This window comes from Sminthopsis crassicaudata, chromosome 3 (assembly GCF_048593235.1).
Source record: "Sminthopsis crassicaudata isolate SCR6 chromosome 3, ASM4859323v1, whole genome shotgun sequence".
NCBI classification, from domain to species: Eukaryota; Metazoa; Chordata; class Mammalia; order Dasyuromorphia; family Dasyuridae; genus Sminthopsis; species Sminthopsis crassicaudata.
In genome coordinates, this window is record NC_133619.1 from 215,470,468 (window position 1) to 215,493,062 (window position 22,595).

The 22,595-nt window shown below is 34.4% G+C and overlaps 1 protein-coding gene across 2 annotated transcripts in view; it reads right to left on the reverse strand.

The window, feature by feature from the left end:
- The window catches only part of BMX (BMX non-receptor tyrosine kinase), an 86,848-nt gene that overhangs the window by 19,779 nt on the left and 44,474 nt on the right, over window positions 1-22,595 (reverse strand). For both annotated transcript variants that reach the window (XM_074299932.1, XM_074299934.1), the window contains exons 8-14: window positions 21,406-21,477; window positions 19,244-19,297; window positions 13,945-13,999; window positions 11,618-11,697; window positions 2,951-3,078; window positions 1,377-1,451; window positions 651-822 (exon numbers count right to left, since the gene is read on the reverse strand). In XM_074299932.1, coding sequence (XP_074156033.1) covers window positions 651-822; window positions 1,377-1,451; window positions 2,951-3,078; window positions 11,618-11,697; window positions 13,945-13,999; window positions 19,244-19,297; window positions 21,406-21,477 — 636 coding nt within the window. The remainder of the gene's footprint in view (window positions 1-650; window positions 823-1,376; window positions 1,452-2,950; window positions 3,079-11,617; window positions 11,698-13,944; window positions 14,000-19,243; window positions 19,298-21,405; window positions 21,478-22,595) is intronic.

The following is a 22,595-nucleotide window of genomic DNA, read 5'->3' on the forward strand; positions in this document are numbered from 1 at the left end:
TAGCATCCCAGAGCTATCTCTTTTGTTAAACACTTTTTATCACTGGCTTAGATGATGGTCTAGATGGCATGTTTAACATATCTGCAGATGACTCAGAGCACACAGGTAGCTAATACATTGGTCAGCAATGTCAAAAAAGTTCTTAACTAACTAAGAGGTTGGGCTAGATCTGGTAAGAAACAATTCAATGGTTAGGGAAAAGAGAAGACAAAGGAGGGACATATTATAATAAAATAGTTGAAGGGATATTTATAGAAAAGGGACTCTATTTGGCCCTAGAGAACTCAAAGAAATAGGTAGAAGTCACAGAGATAGATTTTTGCTCAATGTAAGAGCATGTCTACAAACAATAAAAGTCAACCCAAGGTTGGTCTCCTTCAAAAGACTATTTAACTGCTATGTGAATGATGTCAAGGGAACTCCGGATCAGATACAAGTTGGATAAAGTGACCAAAAGCTCCTTGCAACTCTGAGATTAGTTTATCTCGTTTTTTTCTGTACAAATAGTATGGAAATTATTTTTTCAATGGGGTGGGGAAAGAGGAAAATCTACTCAAGTTTTAAAAAAATACAGTATCCAATAGGGAATTAATATGATTTCCTTTTCCAGTGTAGGCCGAAGGTCTCTTAAGTAAAACAATAGAACTTACATCATGGTATGGGCCTCCTGTATGAATTCGTCTTCTGACATGGAACCTTCCTTAATCATTTTAATGGCAACATCATACTCCCCCTTCCATTTTCCCAGATGCACCACTCCAAACTGTCCACATCCCAGTTCTTCCAAAAGAGTAATATCTTCTCGCTTTAGCTCCCAAATTCCTAGAAGACCAAAACAAATTTCTTTAGTAATCTGGCAAAAATATGAAGACATGGGACTCTAATAATCTTATGATTTGCTTTAAAATATACTGCAGGTACATGGTAACATAGAGAAAATATGGCAAATTTCTATTAGATAATGTCCTTTAAAAGCTAGTGACATGACAATTTAAAGTCGTCGTAAAGTTAGACACTCCTATGAAACAATTTCACCTGCTTTCTGATTTCGTTTTGAAACTGGTCTTCTGGTATTTGCTGGGGTAAACAGAAGGAAACAGAAAAAAGAGAAGGTACTCAACTTTCAACAGAGGACTAGTATTGATAAGAGGGAAAACTGTCAATTTCACCGAGAGGCTGAGATAAGGGAAACATTAAAAAGCAAAAGAAAAAAATGGATATATTAGCACTACAGATTTACTCTGCTGTCTATCTAGAGGTTATTTCCTACCAATCCATTTCTTTCCATGAATATAATCATATTTACCTACTTAAAAGAAAGGAAATCTTAATATTATGAATAAAATAGTTTAGAAAATTAAAAGCAAATGACATACCACTTCCCAAGGATGCTGTGAATGGGACCTTATTGGCTTTGGTAGATACTGGATGTCGAAGCCTTGTAATCATGCCTGCAATAATAAGAGAATAATCAAAGTACTCATTTTAGCTTTTTAGTATCTTAGTAAATAGTAGAAGGAAAAAGCAAATAATTCAGGCAAATAATAAATAGAATGTAGTGATTCTGTATTTGAAGAAATCCGATGTTTTGTCTATACTTATGGTATGAAATTTAAGTACTGTTAGAACTTATGATCCTTTGAGATGAGATATATTGTAAATCCTGAAGAAGTTTCTATTCTACTGGGGGAAATACAACAAGTAAACCACTAAGTAAATGCAGGGTGCATGTAATGTTATATAACATCATTTCACATGGAAAAGAACTCTAATAGATAAGAGGAGCAGAAATGATTTCATATAGGAGGTGGCACCTGAGTTGTGTTTTGAGGAAAACAAGGAATTGCAGGGTAGTTAGGAAGAAATGTATTCCACAACATAGGAAATGACTTGTGAAAAGGTAAAAGTCTGGAGAGGGAATGTTTCATGTTGGAAACATCTAAAAGAAGAATTTGACTGAAAGAGAAAATATATGAAGGAAAGTAAGGTGAAATAAGGCTAGAAAGTAGATAAGTGGGAGCCAGATTGGGAGAGGTTTTCAAGGTCAAGATAAGGATTTTATATTTTATTCTAGAGGCAATAGAGAAACACTGAAGATTTTTTTAAACTATGGATAAGTAAGGAAGATGGGGGTGTTAAACAACTATCTCAGCATTTTAGAAATATAACTGACAGATGTGAAGACTAAATTAGAGAGGATAAAGACTAGAGGCAAGAAGACCAATTAGGACCCTAATGCAAAAGTCTGAGGAAGAGATCTTGTGAGCCTGAATTAAGATAGAATTGTATGAGTAGAAAGAAAATGAAAGACACAAGCAATGTTCTGGAAATAGAATCAATAACACTTGGCAAATAAAAGATTATAAGTAAAGAGAGAGACATGGAACAAAAAGGATCCCAAGTTTGTGTACTTAGGTTAATGTAAAGACGGAAAGTCCTCAATAAAACTCAAGTTTAGATAAGGAATAGGTTCTGGGAAGGAAGAAATTTAGCTATAATACTTCCAAGTAATGCTGAGATTAGATTATAACAATAATAATCCATATTATTAATTGAAATGTTTTATGAAAAATATTCTACATATGAATATTGATTTTCATTTCATTTTGATATTTGGTGATAACTCATACATCATGAAAGGAAAGAGAATTTCCATGGTTTGTCACCTGAATTTAGATTTATAGCTGGACCATTAACCCAGCCAAAACTTCAAACTGTCATGTTATATAAAAGGTGCCAAATGAATATATAATGAGCCTACTTTAACTCAGCTGTGTTCTCTATTGCGCAATTAGAGAACCCACTGCAAAATATACAAAATACAGTCAAATCTCAGTGGATCAAAGGAATCTTTTCCTTCTCCTTTGCTTTCACAAAAAAACAATATTTGGAACAGGACCCAAGAAAATATCTAGTCATCAAGAAAAGAAAAGAAACTTAGGGGAATTACCTGCTGAATTGTGTTGATGATAATAAATAAGCTTAGGGATCGAATCAAAACAATAATTTTCTGCTAAGTACAATTTGTTTTCAGCATTTGTGTGCACATGATAATGTTTTACAGCTCCTTTTTTATCACTGAAAAAGAAAGCAAAAGGTGTTAGATTTTGTTCACTAATTAAAATTTAATTAGATATGTGATTAAGGAGCTCATTTAGATGAGTTTAGTTTTTAAATTTCATGTTTTTTATGGATATCTATCACCTAGCCAGAATTACACAATATAGAGTTTTTCTTTACATGCTTTTCAATATATTTGTATCATTTTAAAATCTAGAGTAGAATCTTATTTAATTATAATGCTAATACCAATTAAATATCTTGGTTACATTTGAGTTGGCCTGAAAGCATTTTTCCTCTGAATAATAAAGGCTTTGGTTAATAATTGGTTAATAATTGCTACTACTTATACTGTGTGCTTTAAAGGTTATGGTAATTTTTTTTTTTTTTTTTGAGGCTGGGGTTAAGTGACTTGCCCAGGTTCACACAGCTAAGAAGTGTTAAGTGTCTTAGACCAGATTTGAACTTTGGTCCTCCTGAATTCAGGGCTGATGCTCTATCCACTGCACCACCTAGCTGTCCCATATGGTAATAATTTTTTAGTGTATTTTGCTGGAATGACTAGATGATTGTGGACTCTTCTTTGTAGTGATTTCATGGATGCTGGTGAACCTCTGGGAAGAAAAGTTTTGTCTTTCAGAATTCATTGGTATCAGAGAATCATAGAACCAGAACCAAGAGGGACATTTGAGATTATCTAGCTCAACCAGTTTCCTACATACATATACATTTTGCAAATGAGGAAACTGAAGAATAAGGATTAGAATTCAAGATCCTATGATTCTCAACCAGTTCAGTATTCTTGTGTATGCATGTATGTGTGTGTTTTCATTTTTCTTTTATTATAACTTTTTATTTACAAAACTTATGCATGGGTAATTTTTCAACAATGGCTTTTGCAAAACCTTCTGTTCCCCTCCTTTTCTCCACCCCTCCCCTAGATGGCAGGTAGTCCAATACATGTTAAATATGTTAAAGTATATGTTAAATACAATTTATGTATACATATTTATATTGCTGCACAAGAAAAATTGGATTTAGAAAGGTGAAAATAACTTCAGAAGGAAAATAAAAATGCAGGCAGACAATAACAGAAAGAGTGGAAATGCTGTGTTGTGGTCCACACACATTTCCAATAGTTCTTTAACTGGGTGTAGCTTGTTCTCTTCATTACTGAGCAATTGGAATCAATTTGGATCGTCTTATTTGAAGAGAGCCATGACCATCAGAATTGATTATCATATAGTATTGTTGTTGAAGTGTATAATGATCTCTTGGTTCTGCTCATTTCACTTAGCATTAGTTCATGTAAGTCTCTCCAGGCCTCTCTGAAATCATCCTGCTGGTCATTTCTTACAGAACAATACTATTCCATAACATTCATATACCACAATTTGTTCAGCCATTCTCCAATTGATGGGCATCCATTCAATTTCCAGTTTCTAGCCATTACAAAAAGGGCTGCCACAAACATTTTTGCACATACAGGTCCCTTTCCCTTCTTTAAGATTTCTTTGGGATAATATAAGCCCGGTAATAAACTGCTGGGTCAAAGCCTATGCACAGTTTGATAACTTTTTGAGCATAGTTCCAATTGCTCTCCAGAATGGTTGGATCCATTCACAACTCCACCAATGATGTATCAGTGTCCCAGTTTTCCCACATCCCTTCCAACATTCGACATTATCTTTTCCTGTCATCTTAGCCAATCTGAGAGATGTGTAGAGGTATCTCAGAGTTGTCTTAATTTGTATTTCTCTGATCAATAATGATTTGGAGCATCTTTCCATATGACTAGAAATAGTTTCAATTTCTTCATCTAAAAATTGTCTGTTCATATATCCTTTGACTACTTATCAATTGGAGAACAGATTGATTTCTTATGAATTTGAGTCAATTCTCTTTATATTTTGGAAATGAGGCCTTTATCATTGGACTGTAAAAAATGTTTTCCCAGTTTATTACTTCCCTTCTAATCTTGTCTGCATTAGTTTTGTTCGTACAAAAACTTTTTGACTTGATAAAATCAAATTTTTTTTATTTTTTGATCAATAATGAGCTCTAGTTCTTTTTTAGTCACAAATTCCTTTCTCCCCACAGGTCTGAGAGGTAAACTATCCTTTGTTTTTCTAATTTATTTGTAATCTCATTCTTTATGCCCAGATCATGAACCCATTTTGACCTTATCTTGGTGTACTGTGTTAAATGTGGGTCAATGCCTAGTTTCTGCCACACTAATTTCCAATTTTCCCAGTAGCTTTTATCAAACAGTGAAAGCTGGGATCTTTGGGTTTGTCAAACACTAGGTATTTACTGTTTTATCCTTTGAACTTAGCCTATTCTACTGATCAGCTAAGTATTCCAAATGGTTTTGGTGACTGCTGCTTTATAATATAATTTTAGATCTGGTAAAGTTAGGCCACCTTCATTTGATTTTTTTTTCATTAGTTCCCTTGAAATTCTTGACCTTTTGTTCTTCCAGATGAATTTTGTTATTTTCTTCTAGATCATTAAAATAGTTTCTTGGGAGTCTGAAGGCTATAGCACTAAATAAATAGATTAGTTTATAATATTTGCTCAACCTATCCAAGAGCATTTAATATTTTTCCAATTGGGTAGATCTGACTTTATTTGTGTGGAAAGTGTTTTGTAGTTTTGCCCATATAGCTCCTGACTTTTCCTTGGCAAATAGATTCCCAAATATTTTATACGATTGGCAGCTATTTTAACTGGAATTTATTTTTGTATCTCACTATTAGATTTTGTTAGTGATGTATAAAAATGCTGATAATTTATTTTGTATCCTGAAACTTTGCTAGAGTTGTGGATTATTTCTAATAATTTTTTAGTAGACTCTCTGGGGTTCTCTAAGTATACCACCATATCATTTGCAAAGAGTGATAATTTGGTTTCCTCATTACCTACTCTAATCCCTTTAATATTTTTTCATCTCTTATTGCAGAAGCTAGCATTTCTAATATAATATTGAATAATAATGGTGATAGTGGGCAACCTTGTTTCATTCCTGATCTTACTGGGAATGGTTCCAGTTTATCACCATTATATATGATGCTTACTGCTGGTTTTAATAGATGCTACTGACTATTTTAAGGAAAAGTCCATTTATTCTTATATTCTCTAGTGTTTTTAATAAGAATGGGGGTTGGGGTTTTTCTAATGCTTTTTCTGTACCTATTCAGATGATCATATGGTTTTTGTTAATTTGGTTATTGATATAGTCAATTATGCTAATAGTTTTCCTAATATTGAACCAGCCCTACATTCCTGATATAAATCCTACTTGGTCATGGTGTCTTATCCTGGAGATGATTTTCTGAAATCTTTTTGCTAATATTTTATTTAAGATTTTTGCATCAATATTTATTAGGGAGATTGGTCTATAATTTTCTTTCTCTGTTTTCAACCTACCTGGTTTATATCAGTGACATGTCATAAAAGGAATTAGGTAGGAGTCCTTCATTCACTATTTTTTCTAATAGTTTATATAGCATTGGAGTTAATTGTTCTTTAAATGTTTGGTAGAATTCACATGTAAATCCATCTGGTCCTGGAGATTTTTTCTTAGGGGCTTGATTAATAACTTGTTCTATTTCTTTTTCCAAAATGGGACTGTTTAAGCAATTTACTTCTTCCTCTGTTAATCTGAGCAACCTATATTTTTGAAGGTATTCATACATTTTATTTAGGTTATCAGATTTATTGGCATAAAGTTGGGCAAAGTAACTCTTAATTATTGCTCTAAGTTCCTCTTCACTGGTGGAAAGTTCTCCCTTTTCATTTTTAAGACTAACAATTTGATTTTTCTCTTCCCTTTTTCTAATAAAACTTACCAAAAGCTTATCTATTTTGTTGTTTGTTTCATAAACCAACTATTAGTTTTATTTATTAGTTAAATAGTTTTTTACTTTCAATTTTATTAATCTCTTCTTTTATTTTTAGAATTTCAAGTTTAGTGTTTGGGGGTTTTTAATTTGTTCTTTTTCTAGCTTTTTTAGATGCAAGCCTAAGTCATTGATCTTCTTTTTCCCTATTTTATGCAAGTAAGTCTCTAGAGATATAAAATTTCCCTTTATTACCACTTTTGCTGCATCCCACAAATTTTGGTATGATGTCTCATTATTGTAATTCTCTTGAGTGAAATTATTGTGTCTATGATATGCTGTTTCACTTATTCATTCTTTAGGATGAGATTTAGTTTCCAATTATTTTTTGGTCTATTTTCCTCTGCCTTTTTATTGAATCTAGTTTTTATTTAATTTTGATCTGAAAAGGATGCATTCAAAATTTCTGCCTTTCTGCATTTGAATTTGAGATCTTTATGTCCTAGTATATGGTCAATTTTTGTATAGGTTCCATGAACTGCTGAGAAGAAAGTGTACTCCTTTCTGTCTCCATTCAGTTTTCTCCAAAGATCTATCATACCTAACTTCTAGTGTTCTATTTACCTCTTTAACTTCTTTCTTAATTTTTTGTAGTTTGATTCAAATAGTTCTGAGAGTGCAAGGTTGAGATCTCCCACTATTATAATTTTGCTGTCTATTTCTTCTTGCAGCTCTCTTAACTTCTCCTTTAGGAATTTAGATGCTATACCACTTGGTGCATATATGTTTAGTATTCATATTGCTTCATTATCTATGCTACCATTTAGCAAGATATAGTTTCCTTCCTTATCTCTTTTAATTAGATCAGTTTTTGCTTTTGCTTGATCTGAAATGAGGATGGCTACTCCTGCTTTTTTGGCTTCATCTGAAGCATAGTAGATTCTGCTCCAGCCTTTAACCTTTACTCTGTATGTATCACCCTGCTTCAAATGTGTTTCCTGTAAACAACATATTGTAGAATTCTGGTTTTTAATCCAGTCTGCTACCTGCTTCCATTTTATGGCAGAGTTTATCCCATTCACATTTATGGTTAAAACTACTAATTCTATATTTTCTGCCATCTTATTATCCCCAGATTATACTTTTCTCTTTCCTTTCCCCCCTTACCTCCCTCCCCAGTATTAAACTTATAAGCACCACTTGCCTCATGCAGCCCTCAATCTTTAGAATCCCTCCCTCCCCCTTTCTTAAACCTTTCCTCTACTATTTCTGTATTCTCTTCTATTTAGCCTAACCCTTCTCTTTTTGCTTTTCCCCTCCCACTTTTCAATGAGGTGGGAGAAGTTTCTATGTAAACAAAATATGTCTAATATTTTCTCTTTGAGCCAAATCTGATGAGAGTAAGATTCATACAATGTTAATCCCCCTCCCTTCTTTTCCTCAGATATAATAGGTTTCCTTTGCCTCTTCATGAGATGTTGTTTCCCTCTTTTTACCTCCACTTTTCCCTTTTTCTGGTACAATCTCCTTTCCAAGTCTAGTTTCTTTTTTATATTATAACAGTAAAATCAAATTATACATGTACTCTTTATGTATATCCATACCAGAAATACAGTTCTCAAGAGTTCTTTTTATGCTTCTCTTGAGTCCTATATTTGGAGGTCAAATTTTTTGTTTAGCTCTGGTTTTTTCATCAGAAATAAATGGAATTTACCTATTTCATTGAATATCCATCTTCTTCCCTGGAAGAAAATGCTCAGTTTAGCTAGGGAATTTATTCTTGGCAGCATTCCAAGTTCCTTGTTTTTTTGGACTATCAGATTCCAGGCCCTTTAGTGTGGATGCTGCTAGATTCTGAGTAATTCTTATTGTGGCTCCTTGGTATTTGAAATGTTTTTTTGTTTTTCTGGATGCTTGTAGTATTTTTTCCTTGGTCCAATAGTTCTGGAATTTAGCTACAATATTCCTTGGAGTTTTAATTTTGGGGTCTTTTTCAGTATCTGATCGATGAATTTTTCAATGATTATTTTACCTTCTGATTCTATGACATCTGAGCAGTTCTCTTTGATGATTTCTTGTAAAATAATGTCTAGGCTCTTTTTTTCATCATAATTTTCAGGGAGCCCAATAATCCTTAGATTATCTCTTCTAGATATATTTTCCAGGTCTGTTGTTTTCCCAAGTAGATATTTAACATTTTTTCATTTTTCTTTGGTTTTGCTTGACTGATTATTGATGTCTCCTTGAGTCATTAATTTCCATTTGTTCAGTTCTGATTTTTAATGAATTATTTTCATTTACTTTTTAAATTTCTTTTTGTATTTGTCCAATGGAGTTTTTAAATGAGTTGTTTTGTTCACCAATTTTTTTAAGGAGTTATTTTCTTTTTCCAATTCACAAATTCTGTTTTTCAGGGAGTTGTTTTCTTTTTCCATTCTATCTTTTAATGAGTTATATGCTTTATCCAGACCTCTTGGAAAGTTTTCCTTTCCTTTCCCCATTCTTTTTCTAGCTCTCTTTTAAGATCCTTTTTAATTTCTTCTATGACAGCCTTGTATGGTGAGGACAAGATCATATCCCTCTTTGGGGTTTCATCTAGAGACAGTCTGCTTTTAGTCTACCTAGGGTATGAAATCTGCTCTCTTTCACTATAGAAGCTATCTATAGTTAGAGCCTGCTTTGCCTTTTTACTCATTTTAACAAAAAAAAAGAAAAAGAAAGGAAAAAAAAGGCTGCAGTCTGCTTTTGGGATAATGACAATTTAACAAGCTTCCTCAACGGACAGGAATTGGCAGTGAAGCAGCAGTGGAAAGGCAGTGGTTGCACTGTGACTGCAATTGTGCTGAATCACTCCTGGTGCTGGGTGGGTGTGGCCAGGTCCTGTGAGACTCTGGAGCTTTGGAGTACACTCTTTATATTCTCTGTTTATGTTGAAAGTTTTATAATTTCTCTGCTGATTTGCTGGCTTGCTGGCAGGGCAGAGTACCCAACATTGTGGTAGAGTCCTTTTGGCAAATTTTCCACCTATGGAGACATACCCCACTGCTAGTCTGCTTAGTTTGAGCTGTCCTCTGTGCTCTGCCTGCTTGCATACCTGAGCCTACTTGGCCTCCTCCCATGCCCATGCCCAACCAAAACAAACCTTTTCTAGTGATCTTCAAGATTATCTTCTGTTAGTAATGTGTTGTCCTCCCCATATTCATGGGTTCTGACAGTCCAGCACTAATTTAGAGGCTGAATTTTGTAAATAGTAGGGTAGAAGAGGAACTCAGAATGACACATGTCCTCTCTGCCAACTTGGCTCTGTCCCTTCAGTTTAGTATTCTTTTGACTGTGCTGTGCAACTTCCTACCAATCAGGGCCATCTTTAATATATTTAGTATTTGGGGACTGATTGGTTCAGAGTGAATGTAAATAGAATTTTTTTTAACTGGAAAAAAGAGGCCATTTTTCCCCTTAATTTCTTAATTAGTCTTAATCATTGAATGGGTATTGCCTCAAACTAAAACCTGTTGACAAACTTAGTTTAAAAGAGCCAAGGTCTCCAAGTGCATAGATCCATCTCCAGACTTACTGATCTATGTCTGTCCACTGGACCCAAATGACTCCACAGGGGGAAAGTGAGGCTACTGACTTTGTACATCTTTCTGAGGTCATTTAAAACCAATTCACTTCCATGCCATAGTATCACCTTTCTGATGCCATTGTCCTCTTCGAGAAAACAGGGGAAACAACAGCAACAACAACCTCCAAAGCTATGAAGAAAATGCAAGTGAGCAAATTCTTAACTTTAAAAAAAAATCTTCCTTTCTTTTTGTGCCAAGTATAAATTGTTAAACAGTCAGATATGCAACATACAAGTTGATAGATAGACCAAGAGAGTTGGCTTCTACCTGGCATTTGAGGAGAAGTATAGAGCTCTGCATTTGTAACATCTATGGGTATTCTTAAGGAGGACTTTACATGTTTTTAAAAATTCTCAGAACACAATTAATTTGAATTAATTTTAATTCCAAAAATAAGTGTATACCATATAAGACATTGTAATTGAGAATAAGGGATGGGGGGCGGGGAAGAACTGAGAAAAACAAATAAACAAGGATAGGGTTTCATATTTCTAAAATGGTTGAAAATCAATAATCTAAACTGGAAAGCAATTGTTTGGTCAAACTCTCACCCTGATGTTCTAGTAACATAATGTTTTTGTTGTTGTTGACCAGTCAGTTTTGTCCGACTCTTTATGATCCCATTGGGGTTTTCTTTGCTATTTTCTTCTTTAGCTTAAATGAAACTGAGGCAAACAGCATGTCCAGGACAACACAGGTAGTAGGTGTTTGATATCAAACAATTGCTTTCCAAGATAATTGAAGACTTTCTCTCATGTTATGTAAGTATAGACCCTGGGGACTAACTGTACAGGCTTAGTACTGAATAGAGGAGAAAACATTGATGGGAGAGGGTAAAAGACCCACAGCATGGCAACTTGACTTATTTCCACATCCAAATGAGCATAAAATCAAAAATCTTGCATGAGAAAGGAAAGCACCTCTTACCCAAGTCCTAAATTATTTGTGAAACATCATACCTGTTGCAACAGAAAAAAATTCACTCCACTGATGATGATTAATAAGAGAATTTCATGAAAGAGCTACATATGCAAATAAAACACACACACACACACACACCACACACAAATAGATAATCCTCATACTTACTTTAGGGCCATACTAAATAAGGATACTGTATATCGTCCTGCTTGGCTTGAGTTCCGAACCATAAATGCTCCTTCTTTTCCCTAAAAAAGAGAAGGAAAATGCTCAAGGATAATAAGGGAAATTGTCACTTTCAAAAAACTATTTTTCAGCTATTGCTTAGAAGATATGAAATGGGATGGACTAAAATGTTCCTGTTAGTGGCCCCAAAAGATATATTTGAAAGTTACATATAGAACATTTTGTACAGATGGCTTTCCAAAGTTCCTCTTGTTCTTCAGGGCTCACTTTATATACCTATAGGGTGTGCTCTGGTTTTTCCAGTCTACTTATCTGTTAATCCTATTTATCTTGTACTTTTTTCATCAGTGTGGGGAAATATGTGGATTAGCAACTCATTCATCATTTATTACCTTGTCTGAGGCATTGAGAGGGAACATGTCCCACATTTAAAACAGTCATTCATTCACTCAATCAATAAAGTTATCAATAAGCATTAATTAAGAGCCCGGGATAGGCCTGGCATTATGATGGGTACTAGGCACATAAAGACAGAAACAAAATAGTCCCTAGCTTCAAGGAATTTATTTTCTGTCAATAAAAATAAGCTATTTAGGTTTATTTTGGTCTGCAAGTTTTGTAAAACCTCCTAAAGGTATGATATTTTTGTTTTATTTTGGTGGAGAAACAAATGAAAGTTGATTGAAACAACTAACCAAATTACCCTATCCCACTTAAAGTAGCTAATGAAGACCCTAGCACATCACATGGATCAAACTAAATAAGACTTTGATCAGTTTTATCAATTTGAAAATATTTGACCAATTTAAAAGTCCTTGAAAATCATTGGATAAATTTTTTTTGGATTGTTTAAGATAACTTGGTAGTTCTGTATAAAATATCAAGGTAATTTAGAACCCAAGCACTTGAACATTCAGCGGCTGGGTAGTAGAAATTTTCTATCTAAACCCCTGACAATATATGTGATGATGGGAGAATAAGCACCAAAGCCTATGCAACACAAGGTAATTTGGGAGAGAGGGATAATATTAATAGCAGGGAGATCAGGAGAAGCCTCGTGTAAAAGGAAAATGGGCTAGTTTAACCAGACCATAGAATGTGTAAAAGAGAGTAATGTATAGTAAGGCTAGAAAATTATCCTGAAACCAAATTGTGATAGGTTTTAAATGTTTAGTAGGAGAGTTTGTACTATATTTTAGAAGTAAAAGAGGGAGCCAGGGGACTTTTTGTGCAGATGAGCAACATGGTTTAAGCCTGCCTATTATGAAAATCACTTGATTTACCATATTCCCATAAGCCTGTGAAATAATTACTTCAGTTATTATTGTACTGATTTTACAGATGAGAAAATTAAGACTCAGGGGAGTAAAATAGCATGTCTATGGACACAAAAACTAATAGCATGTCTATGGACACAAAAACTAATAAATATCAATGTAGAGTTTGAATAATCTATTTCAAATAATAATCATAGGGAAACATACTAGTAGGGACTTATGAGCTATAGCCTTAGAAAAACAATTCCTCCGACGGGTTAAGTAGCTACTAAGTCAGGATATCTTGTCTCAAAGCCCATGATATTGTTCATTACTCCATCCTGCTTCTTTCACCCCACAGGAATGAAAAACATTTTAAAATAAAAGACCCAACAAAAACCTATCCAACTACTTAGGTTCATTAGTTTTGTAAAACCTCCAAAAGATATGATATGTTTGTTTTATTTCTAACCCATTAAGCTTCAGTGTCAGTATGAGAGTAGGCTAGTAAAGTTGGCCTTGATTTCAAGAAGCCTGTGTCCTGATGCTGCTTATGACATATACATCTTTTATGATTTCCCTTTTCCTTATTATAAACTAGAGTCCAGACTCCTTGTTCTGGGACTCAAGGCCCTCAGTGATAAATATCCAGCATTATTTATTATCCAACTTCATAAACCCAAAATCAAATCAAACAAGACTTTATTCATTTTATAGATGTTCCTTCATGCCTTACCTTACAAGCATGACTTATTCTGTTACTTCAACCTGAAAAGTGCCTTTCTGTAATCTCCACTTGTTGAAATTAAAGCCTAACCCTCTGCAGGGTAGGAACAACACATTTTCCTTAAGTGCAACACGTTGACTTACATATGACAGGTGCTCCAAATATGTATATTTAATTAATCAACCTTAACATCCATGAATTAACTATATTTAATCAATTCATCAGTTGTCGTGCAAATATAATTAACATATACCCTCTAATTCTCAGAGGAAAAAAAAAACATAGCATGGATATTTTAAAAAAAGAGTATAGCTGTTTCACAATACCTTTTGTCTCAGTAATTGTTCAGACTGGGCTCTTGAGATATCACCTGCGAACCAGCTGCAGCAGAAAAGATCATGCACTGATATTAAGGATCACTTAACTTAACTTATGTGTTGCTCAGTTTCTTTATATGTAAAACTTGACCGAGATGGGGAGGTCTTCTATCTCTAAAGTTGTAAAATTCTGTAATTCTATAAAGCCAATGAGGTCTTGCAGAATGAATCTATCTCTCTATCTACCTCTACATATACACATATATACTATATACTAATACACATATTCAATGTGTATTATAAATACATATATACAATATATGTACATATATGTACACATACCAAGAGAAGAAAGAAAGAAATAGAGACAAAAAGAGAGAGACACAGAGAGAAAATATAAATAAGATTGTCTAATATACAGAAGAGTCAGATCCCAAATCATTCTGCTTCATGTTTCTAACAAAACAAAACAAAACCTGATTGAGATACATTTTGTAGAATATTCATTAACAATGTTTTTCCCCCTAAGAAACTGGATATCATATCTAACAGATGTTTAGGATGGGGTGGATAATATATAAATTTCAATTTCTTCATTGATAAAAAGAAAAAATCAGATTTGATGACCTTTGAGGTCTCCTCCAGAGCTAAATCCATGACCTTAAAATCTTCCTGATAACTAAGTATCAGATAGGAATCTTTAGGAGAAAGAGTAAAAGGAAAAGCCCTGGTAGACAGGAGTCTTAATGGGGTGGGAGTGAGAAGAAGCTGTATATGAAAGGATACTTTATAACTTTTTAGAGACTCAATTTTTACCATTTTTGATATTTTCTTTCAGTGGTCTACTCCCAAAGAAACAAAGACCCTAGGCTATGATCCAGAGGAGACAGGGAAATAGGACAGATTTTTTGGGGGGAGGCAATTGGAATTAAGTGACAAGTCATACAGCTACTAAATGTTTGAGATTGGATTTGAACTAGGACCCTCCTAACTTCAGAGCTAGTATTCTATCCACTGTGCCATCTAGATGCCCTGGGGCAAAATTCTTCAAGATTGGAACCATACAAGGACCTTGTATCATTTAATCTCCATTATTGTAGGAGGAAAGTTGCTACTGAAGCCATACCAGCAAAATGTCCCTCATATTGTTGATAAAATCATTTCATGAGGAGCTATAAGGAGTTTACCACAGATGTTCTTCTCTAAACATCTCCAATTTTCTACCTGCTATGGAAATCAGATTCAATTTCTTTAGAGAATGGGCCTCCCCTCCTTCAACCCACCTTCCTCTTTCCCATCAACTTACCTAGTAAATGACAAGGCTATAATACAAGGAAAGTTATCAGGCTTAGGGTCATTGAGCCATTTAAAGGATCAATAGAAGATGGACTGATCTCTCTTTTCAGAAGTTCTGGGAAAGACCCCCTTGGAAATAAAATTATTTTCCCACTCAGGAGCCTGATATCTGAAAAATCTACAAAGACTTATTCCTTTGATTAAAGTCTTTGCCTTCTGCTTTAATGTAATTTTCCATCTCATATTGAGCCTCTTTAATTATTTATACCTTTGTAAGAAAGAAATGTTCCTCAAAGCAGAGTGTTTTGCCTTTATTTTTGCTTGTTTGATATGGAGCCAATACTAGACTTACAAATGAAAAAAAGGTTCAAAAAGAGGAATCCATGAAAGGATTCCTACACAATTTTGCTTAGAGCTATCCTTCACAATTGACTTAAGAGGAAGACTGCAAACACACACAACATTTGTGCAAAAAATAATTAGAAATCTTAATAAAGAAAGATGAAAAAAAATTTCCTTGGGTCAAGAAGCCTTTTTAATATTTTTTAGAGTTCTGTTTCTTTGATGGTTCTTAGGGGTCTGAATAAATTCTGTCTTTTTTTGTCTCTATAGGTAGAATGTGAGCCATTACCTTGTGTCTTTTCTATAATATATTATATTAGGTAGACTTATTAGGTTTTATTCAGCTAATCATAAGATTTTATTGTCCAATTGAAAAGGATTTAGCAAAGTGTCTATTAAAGTGGTAGACTATTAGATTTAAAGTCAGGAAGACCTGAATTCAAATTCTACCTCAAGACACTCACTAGCTATGTGACACTGACTAAATCACTCAACCTCTCTCAACCTCAGTTTTCTCATGTATACAATGGGAATGTTATAGTACTTACCTCAAAAAATTATTTTGCTCAAATGAGACAGTATATAGGAAAAGTGTTTTGTAATGCCTTACAAATAATAGGTATACAATTCCAATAGATTTATGATGGAGAGAGTCATCTGTAGCCAGAAAGAGGAATATGAGTCCTGAATGTGAATCACCACATAGTATTCTCACCTATTTTGCTGTTGTTTGCTTGCTTTTTTTTCCCTTTCTCATTTTTCCCTTTTTGATTTAATTTTTGTTGTGCATCATGATAAATGTAGAAATATATATAGAAGAATTACACATGAGAATTGGATTACTTGCTGTCTAGAGGAGAGTGGTGGGGAGGAAGAGAGGGAAAACATTTGGAACACAAGATTTCACAAAGATGAATGTAGGGAAGAGTGGGGGGAAGAGAGGGAAAAAAAATTGGAACACAAGATTTTGCAAGGGTAAATGTTGAAAACTATCTTTGTATGTGTTTTGAAAATAAAAAGCTATTATTAAAAATAATAGGCATAAATGCTAGCTGTTTTTATTAGCTAAAGAGCATTGGAAGGTATCCCAAAAAACATTTAGTTCTAATCCTAGATTGAAAGTCATTAATCTAGAACTAGAAAAGATTCTCAAGATCAGTTCATCACAACATCAAAGCTTTAGGATGGAGAGAATTCCAAATTCTCATTTTACAAGTGAGGAAACTGAATCTTAGAGAGGTTAAGTGACATGATTAAGATCACTTTAGAGGCCTTCATAATTCAACTCTCAATCCAATGCAGAAATCACTATGTAATTGTTTTTGTTTTTCTATGCATTAGGATTGTGGAGTCTTCTGTTAAGAGTTAGGTAACACCTAGAACAGAGGGACACTAATTCTAGGTACAAAATACATAGACTATTTCTCAATGTCACCCTGACAAAAAGATTATCTCTTTATTGTATAGATACTGTGTTTGCCACAAAAATAAGAGAGGGGGGAGAGAGAGAGAGAGACAGAGAGAGACAGATACAGAGACACACACAGAGAAAGACAGACTGAGACAGACAGAGACAGAGACACATACAGAGAAAAACAAAGAAACAGAGAGAAGGGGAGGAGGGGAAGGGAGAGAAGAAAGGAAGAATGGAGGGAAGGACTAAGAGGGGAAGGGATGGAGGAAGAGAGACAGAGACATAGAAGACATTAAGGCAATTTTTTTCCTTAAAACACTACAAGACATTTCTCACTAAAGTTCTGTGGTACTCTGGATTTAGTTAGGCCAGTCAATAAATAATGATGAAGTTCTTGGTCTGTTCCAGGCACAGTGCTAAGTACTAGAGATATAAAGAATGGCAAAAATTGAAGGCTGTGAGTCCCTCCATTCAAGGTGCTAATGTTCTAATGGGGGTAAATGTAAATAACTATGTAAATTTGTCCATACAAGTTGTGAGTATACACACACAAAGGAAATCTTGGATTTGAAAGGAAATTTTAGAAGTAATGCATTAAGGAAAGGGTAAGGAAAAGAGGAGGAGATTCTCTTTCCCAACCTTTTCTACAACTGTGTTTGATCTAAGTCTTCAAGGACCAGTGAATCCCAGAAGTCAAAGTGAGAAGAGAGAACATTCCAGGCATAGAATTCAGCCAGCCTCCAAATATCAAGTCTGGAGATAGAAATTCTAATGCAGTAATCCAAATTAGGTAGTGACTAGACTTTCTTGATCCAGCCCCACAGTGTTAAAAGAGTTTTGTACATATACACCCAGTATACATAAACTAATGATTATGTCATAAAAACTTATGCAAAAATAGAAAGTATAAAAGAATGAGATAAATTTAATGTCCGGGAGGTTCAACAGAGAAGCCACTGGAGTTTTTTTACTAAAGTAGTAAAATGGTCAGACCTGCCCTTTAGAAAAATCATTTAGGCAGTTTTTAGGTAGATTGGATTAGAGACTCCAAGCAGGGAGATTGGTTAAGACATTATTTCAGTAATTGGTTGACATGAGAGAAGTTCAGAACTAAGATGGTGGTTTTATAAACAGAGAGAACAGATCTGAGATTTTTTTTATTATAGTTTTTATTTACCAGATATATGCATGGGTAATTTTACAGCACTGACAATTGCCAAACCTTTTGTTCTAATTTTTCCCCTCCTCCCCCCCCCCCCAGATGGCAGGTTGACCAATACATGTTAAATATAAGTATAAGTTACATACAATATATGTATACATGTCCAAACAGTTGTTTTGCTATACAAAAAGAATCGGACTTTGAAATAGTGTACATTTAGCCTTTGAAGGAAATCAAAAATGCAAGTGGACAAAAATAAAGAGATTGGGAATTCTATGTAGTGGTTCATAGTTATCTCCCAGAGTTCTTTTGCCGGGTATATATAGCTGGTTCAGTTCATTACTGCTCTATTTGAGATGTTTTAAAGGCAGTAATAATAAAATCTGGCAGCTGACTAGATGTGCTTTGTGAAGGAAAATATGGAATCCCTGATAATGCCAAGGTTAAAAACTTGGGAACTGTAATTCAAAATGCCTAACAGGGAAAGAATAAGCATTTATATAGAATCTACTATGAGCCAAGTAGTTTGTGATGTGAGATTGGAGTTCAGGACAGAAATTAGAGAAATGAAATGAGAAGGAAAATGACAAAGATTGGTGAGTCATGACTCATAAAAAGAAATTAGGAAATAGAAAAATTCATTGGTAAGTCATGATAAGGATGATAATTAAACTCTTTAGATGTAATGAAGTTGCCAGGTCAGAAAATCTATAGAGTGAAGAAGAGACTCAGGGCTGAGCTTTGACATACAATCCACAATTAGAGAGAGTGATATGGGATGATGAATCAACAATGGAAACCAAGGAGTCAAAACCTTGGGGTTTTGCAGAGGGGAACCAGCTGCTGGACCCTTTCATTTCACTTTATCATTTATATTTCTAGGGTATAGCACAATGCTTGGCACATAGAAGATGTTCAATAAATTCTGGCTAACTGACTGACTTCCAGAAGTAGCCTCATACAACATCCTTGGCATGTTCCCAGGACTAGGACATCGTTTTTACCATTCCCCCATTTTTATTATATATAAAGAAGAACAAAAAAAAACTCAGACCCCTTCCAATAAAGTGAAATAAAAAAGTCTACCCACTTACTCATAGCTGTTAAGGCTTTCCTCTTCCTCAGACGAACTTGATCCTGGGTCTCCCCTGTGGAAGAGGAGAAATATCATACAGAAAAAGTCCAGAGGAAGGACAAATGTCCATTAGCTGAATTTCCCCCCCCTTTATTCACCCATCCAAGACTCCATTTTCCCTTTTCACCCTGAGGAAGTTGTAAACAATAGTAGGAATAAACTGGTGGTTTTCTGTATTGAGATCCATTTGAGTGAATGAGCCATAGCTAAGACTTGGCAACAACCCAGTTTTCTTGGGCTTTCTCCAAATAGCAGGACAAAGGAAGCACATGAGGAGCACTTGTATGTTTTGAGCAAAATCTCTGGCTATGTGAAGAGCCATTCTTGTAGATGATTTTTAAAAAATCAATTTTGAGACACTTTTTCTCATGCTATAGATATCTGGAAAGAATGTCAATATTTGCCACAATCATAGATTTAGCCCTAGAAGGCCTTAACAAGTCAAAGATTTTTTTAAAAAAGTAATAGCTTTTTATTTTTCAAAATATTTGCAAAGATAGTTTTCAACATTCACCCTTGAAAAGCCTTGTGTTCCAAATTTTTCTCCCTCCCTTCTCCCTACCTCTTTCCCCTAGACAGCAAGTAATCCAAGGCTAAACATGTGTAATTTTTTAAAGCATATTTCCATATTTATCATGCTGCACAAGAAAAATTAGATTAAAAAGGAAAAAATCAGGAGAAAAAAACAAGCTAGCAAACAACAATAATAACAAAGGTGAAAATAGTATGTTGTGATCCATATTCAATTCCCCATAGTCCTCTCTCTGGATGCAGATGGCTCTCTCCATCACAAGTCTATTGGAATTGTAGGCCAGAAATTTTAATCTTCTCATTTTACAGATGAAGAAAGGCCCAGAGGCCTGGAATCATTTGTCAAGGAACACATAGCTCTATATTAAATTTCTGTGGAAGGATTTGACTTTAGTTTTTTCTCACTTCAAATCTAGTGTCTTAGAGCTGTTACTGTAAATAGGCTGATAGGAATTATTCACTCTCTTTACTTTGGACAAATTTTCAAATGGAAAGTCTTTATCTTCCAATCACTCAGATTTTCAAGCTCAGAATCATCTCTATTTCCTCACTCTGTGTCAGCCTTTACTCTATAGCCAATTAATTACCAAGTTTTATCAATCCAACCTCAATAGCTTCTCTCAATGGATCTCCTTTTCTCCATATACATGGTCAACTTTTTGTTCAACTATTGAAATAGTCTCTTAATAGTTTTCCTCTTTTAAATTTCACCTTCTCAAATCCATCCTCCAACAGTGACTAAAGAGATTCTCTGAAAGCATTAATATTTCCCTGCTTAAAAACCACAGTGTCTTTATTTGGGGCAGCTATGTGGTGTCATAGTGTACAGAATGCTTGGTCTGGAATCAGGAAATTCAAATCTTGAGTTCAAATCTGACCGCAGACAGATCAGCTGTGTGATCCTGGGCAAGCCATTTAAAACCTATTTGCCTCAGTTTCCTCATCTGTAAAATGAGCTGGAGAAGGAAATAGCAAAACTACCCCAGTATCTTTGCAAGAAAATCCCAAATGGGTCACAAAGAGTCTGACATGACCAAATAACAAAAATTTTGTTGTGTACTTTTTGTTTGTACTTATATGCTTGCATGTATATGTATATATATTATATGTATGTATATGGGCGGAAACCCCTAAAGACAGTACATGTTCTGAAGGCAGAAACTGTTTCAATTTTCTCTTTGTATCCCCAGTACCTGCCATGTAGTAGGTGCTTCATAAATACTTAATGACTAATTGATAAGTTTTCTGGGCTTCAGAAGGTATCAAAGTTAAAAAGCACTTTAAAGTTTGCAAAGCACTTTATAAATATTTATTTGTCTTCACAGCAACTATCAGGTAAGAACTATTATATTCCCCATTACATAAAGATGAAACTAAGACCTAGGGTTACACAGCTAGTAAATGGCCCAAACTGGATTTAAATCCAGTTCTTCATTCCTGACCCCAAGCCCAGTTCTCTATCCATTATACTTTCTAATTGCCTTTTGCTAGGATTCAGTCTTTATTATTTGCTGCAGATACCTTCCTAGTCTGCTTTAGATTCTATCAGTTTCTCATGAAAAATAGAAGTAAACAGTATAACTGACTTACCAGGAAATCATTGGTATACCCTGAGTTTTTACATGTCTCTTTAACTGGATCCCAGATACAGCATTTTCACCTCTGCAAATGAAATGGACATATTCTAGAAATACATGTTCTATGCAATTCTCATTTGCCTTGTGAGAAGATTTTTTTTTAATCTAAATTTTCTCATATGTTTAATATTACAAAATACCTTAACACATATATTTCATTGGGTTTGAACAATGAATCTAACGAGTCATTGTTAACCTCGTTTGTTTGTTTTTTTTTAATAGACCCTGATAAATTGCAATTGTGTTCTACTAGAACATTTTCCTAAACAGAATTAAACCTTCACTATATTGAAAACTCATTTCCTATTAAATTTTCAAAATCCAATCCCCCAGATTTCATCTCAGCACCTGTATATGTTTGTATTTTCATTTGTTTCATCTGGTTGTTTTTTTTTTTTTTTATAGGAGATCTGGTTTAATATACCATCTTGACTGCCAACCCACCATCTCTTAATTTCCCTGTGGATACTTAGGTATTCTTTTCCATCATTTTAATGCTTTCAAGTAAATTTTTAATATTCTCCTGCTGTTTGAATGGTACATTAGAAATTTTATTGTGACATATATTCTTGCAATTATAGGCAATGTTTTTAAAAGACTCATTTTAAGTTTCTTTAACTACATGGCCAGCAGAATTTTCTCTGTTCCTCTACAATCAGGTCTATTTATCTAATTTTCTTGGTTAACAAAATCATTCAGGAGCAGTTTAACACAAAGGTGATTTTACCTGACTTATGAGCCAAACTCCTTTTGGCCATTACAACAATAATTATTCCTCCCTCCCCCCTCCCCATTTTTTTTTCTTTTTTTGATTAGTATTCCTTGAACTGAAAAACAAAGTTTACCTGATTCCTTTTCAAAGACTGTATCAAAAAGACCTGAGGCTTTGGCCTCCTTTCCCTATAGTACTGTGCCAATTTGATTAAATTCATTAATACATCAACCAACTTTTTTGAAAGGTCTATTTTTGCAGGATGGAGTATACCTCTGGGTGTTATACCTCTTAGTAAACTTTCCCAGTTTTCTGAGAACTTCTAAGGGAGAGGAATGTCCTTAGAGTCAGGATTTTGCAACAGTCATGTCTCAGGGGCATGTCAGAGGTAACATTACTTCCCAACCTGAAAGTAAGCTGAAAAAGCATAA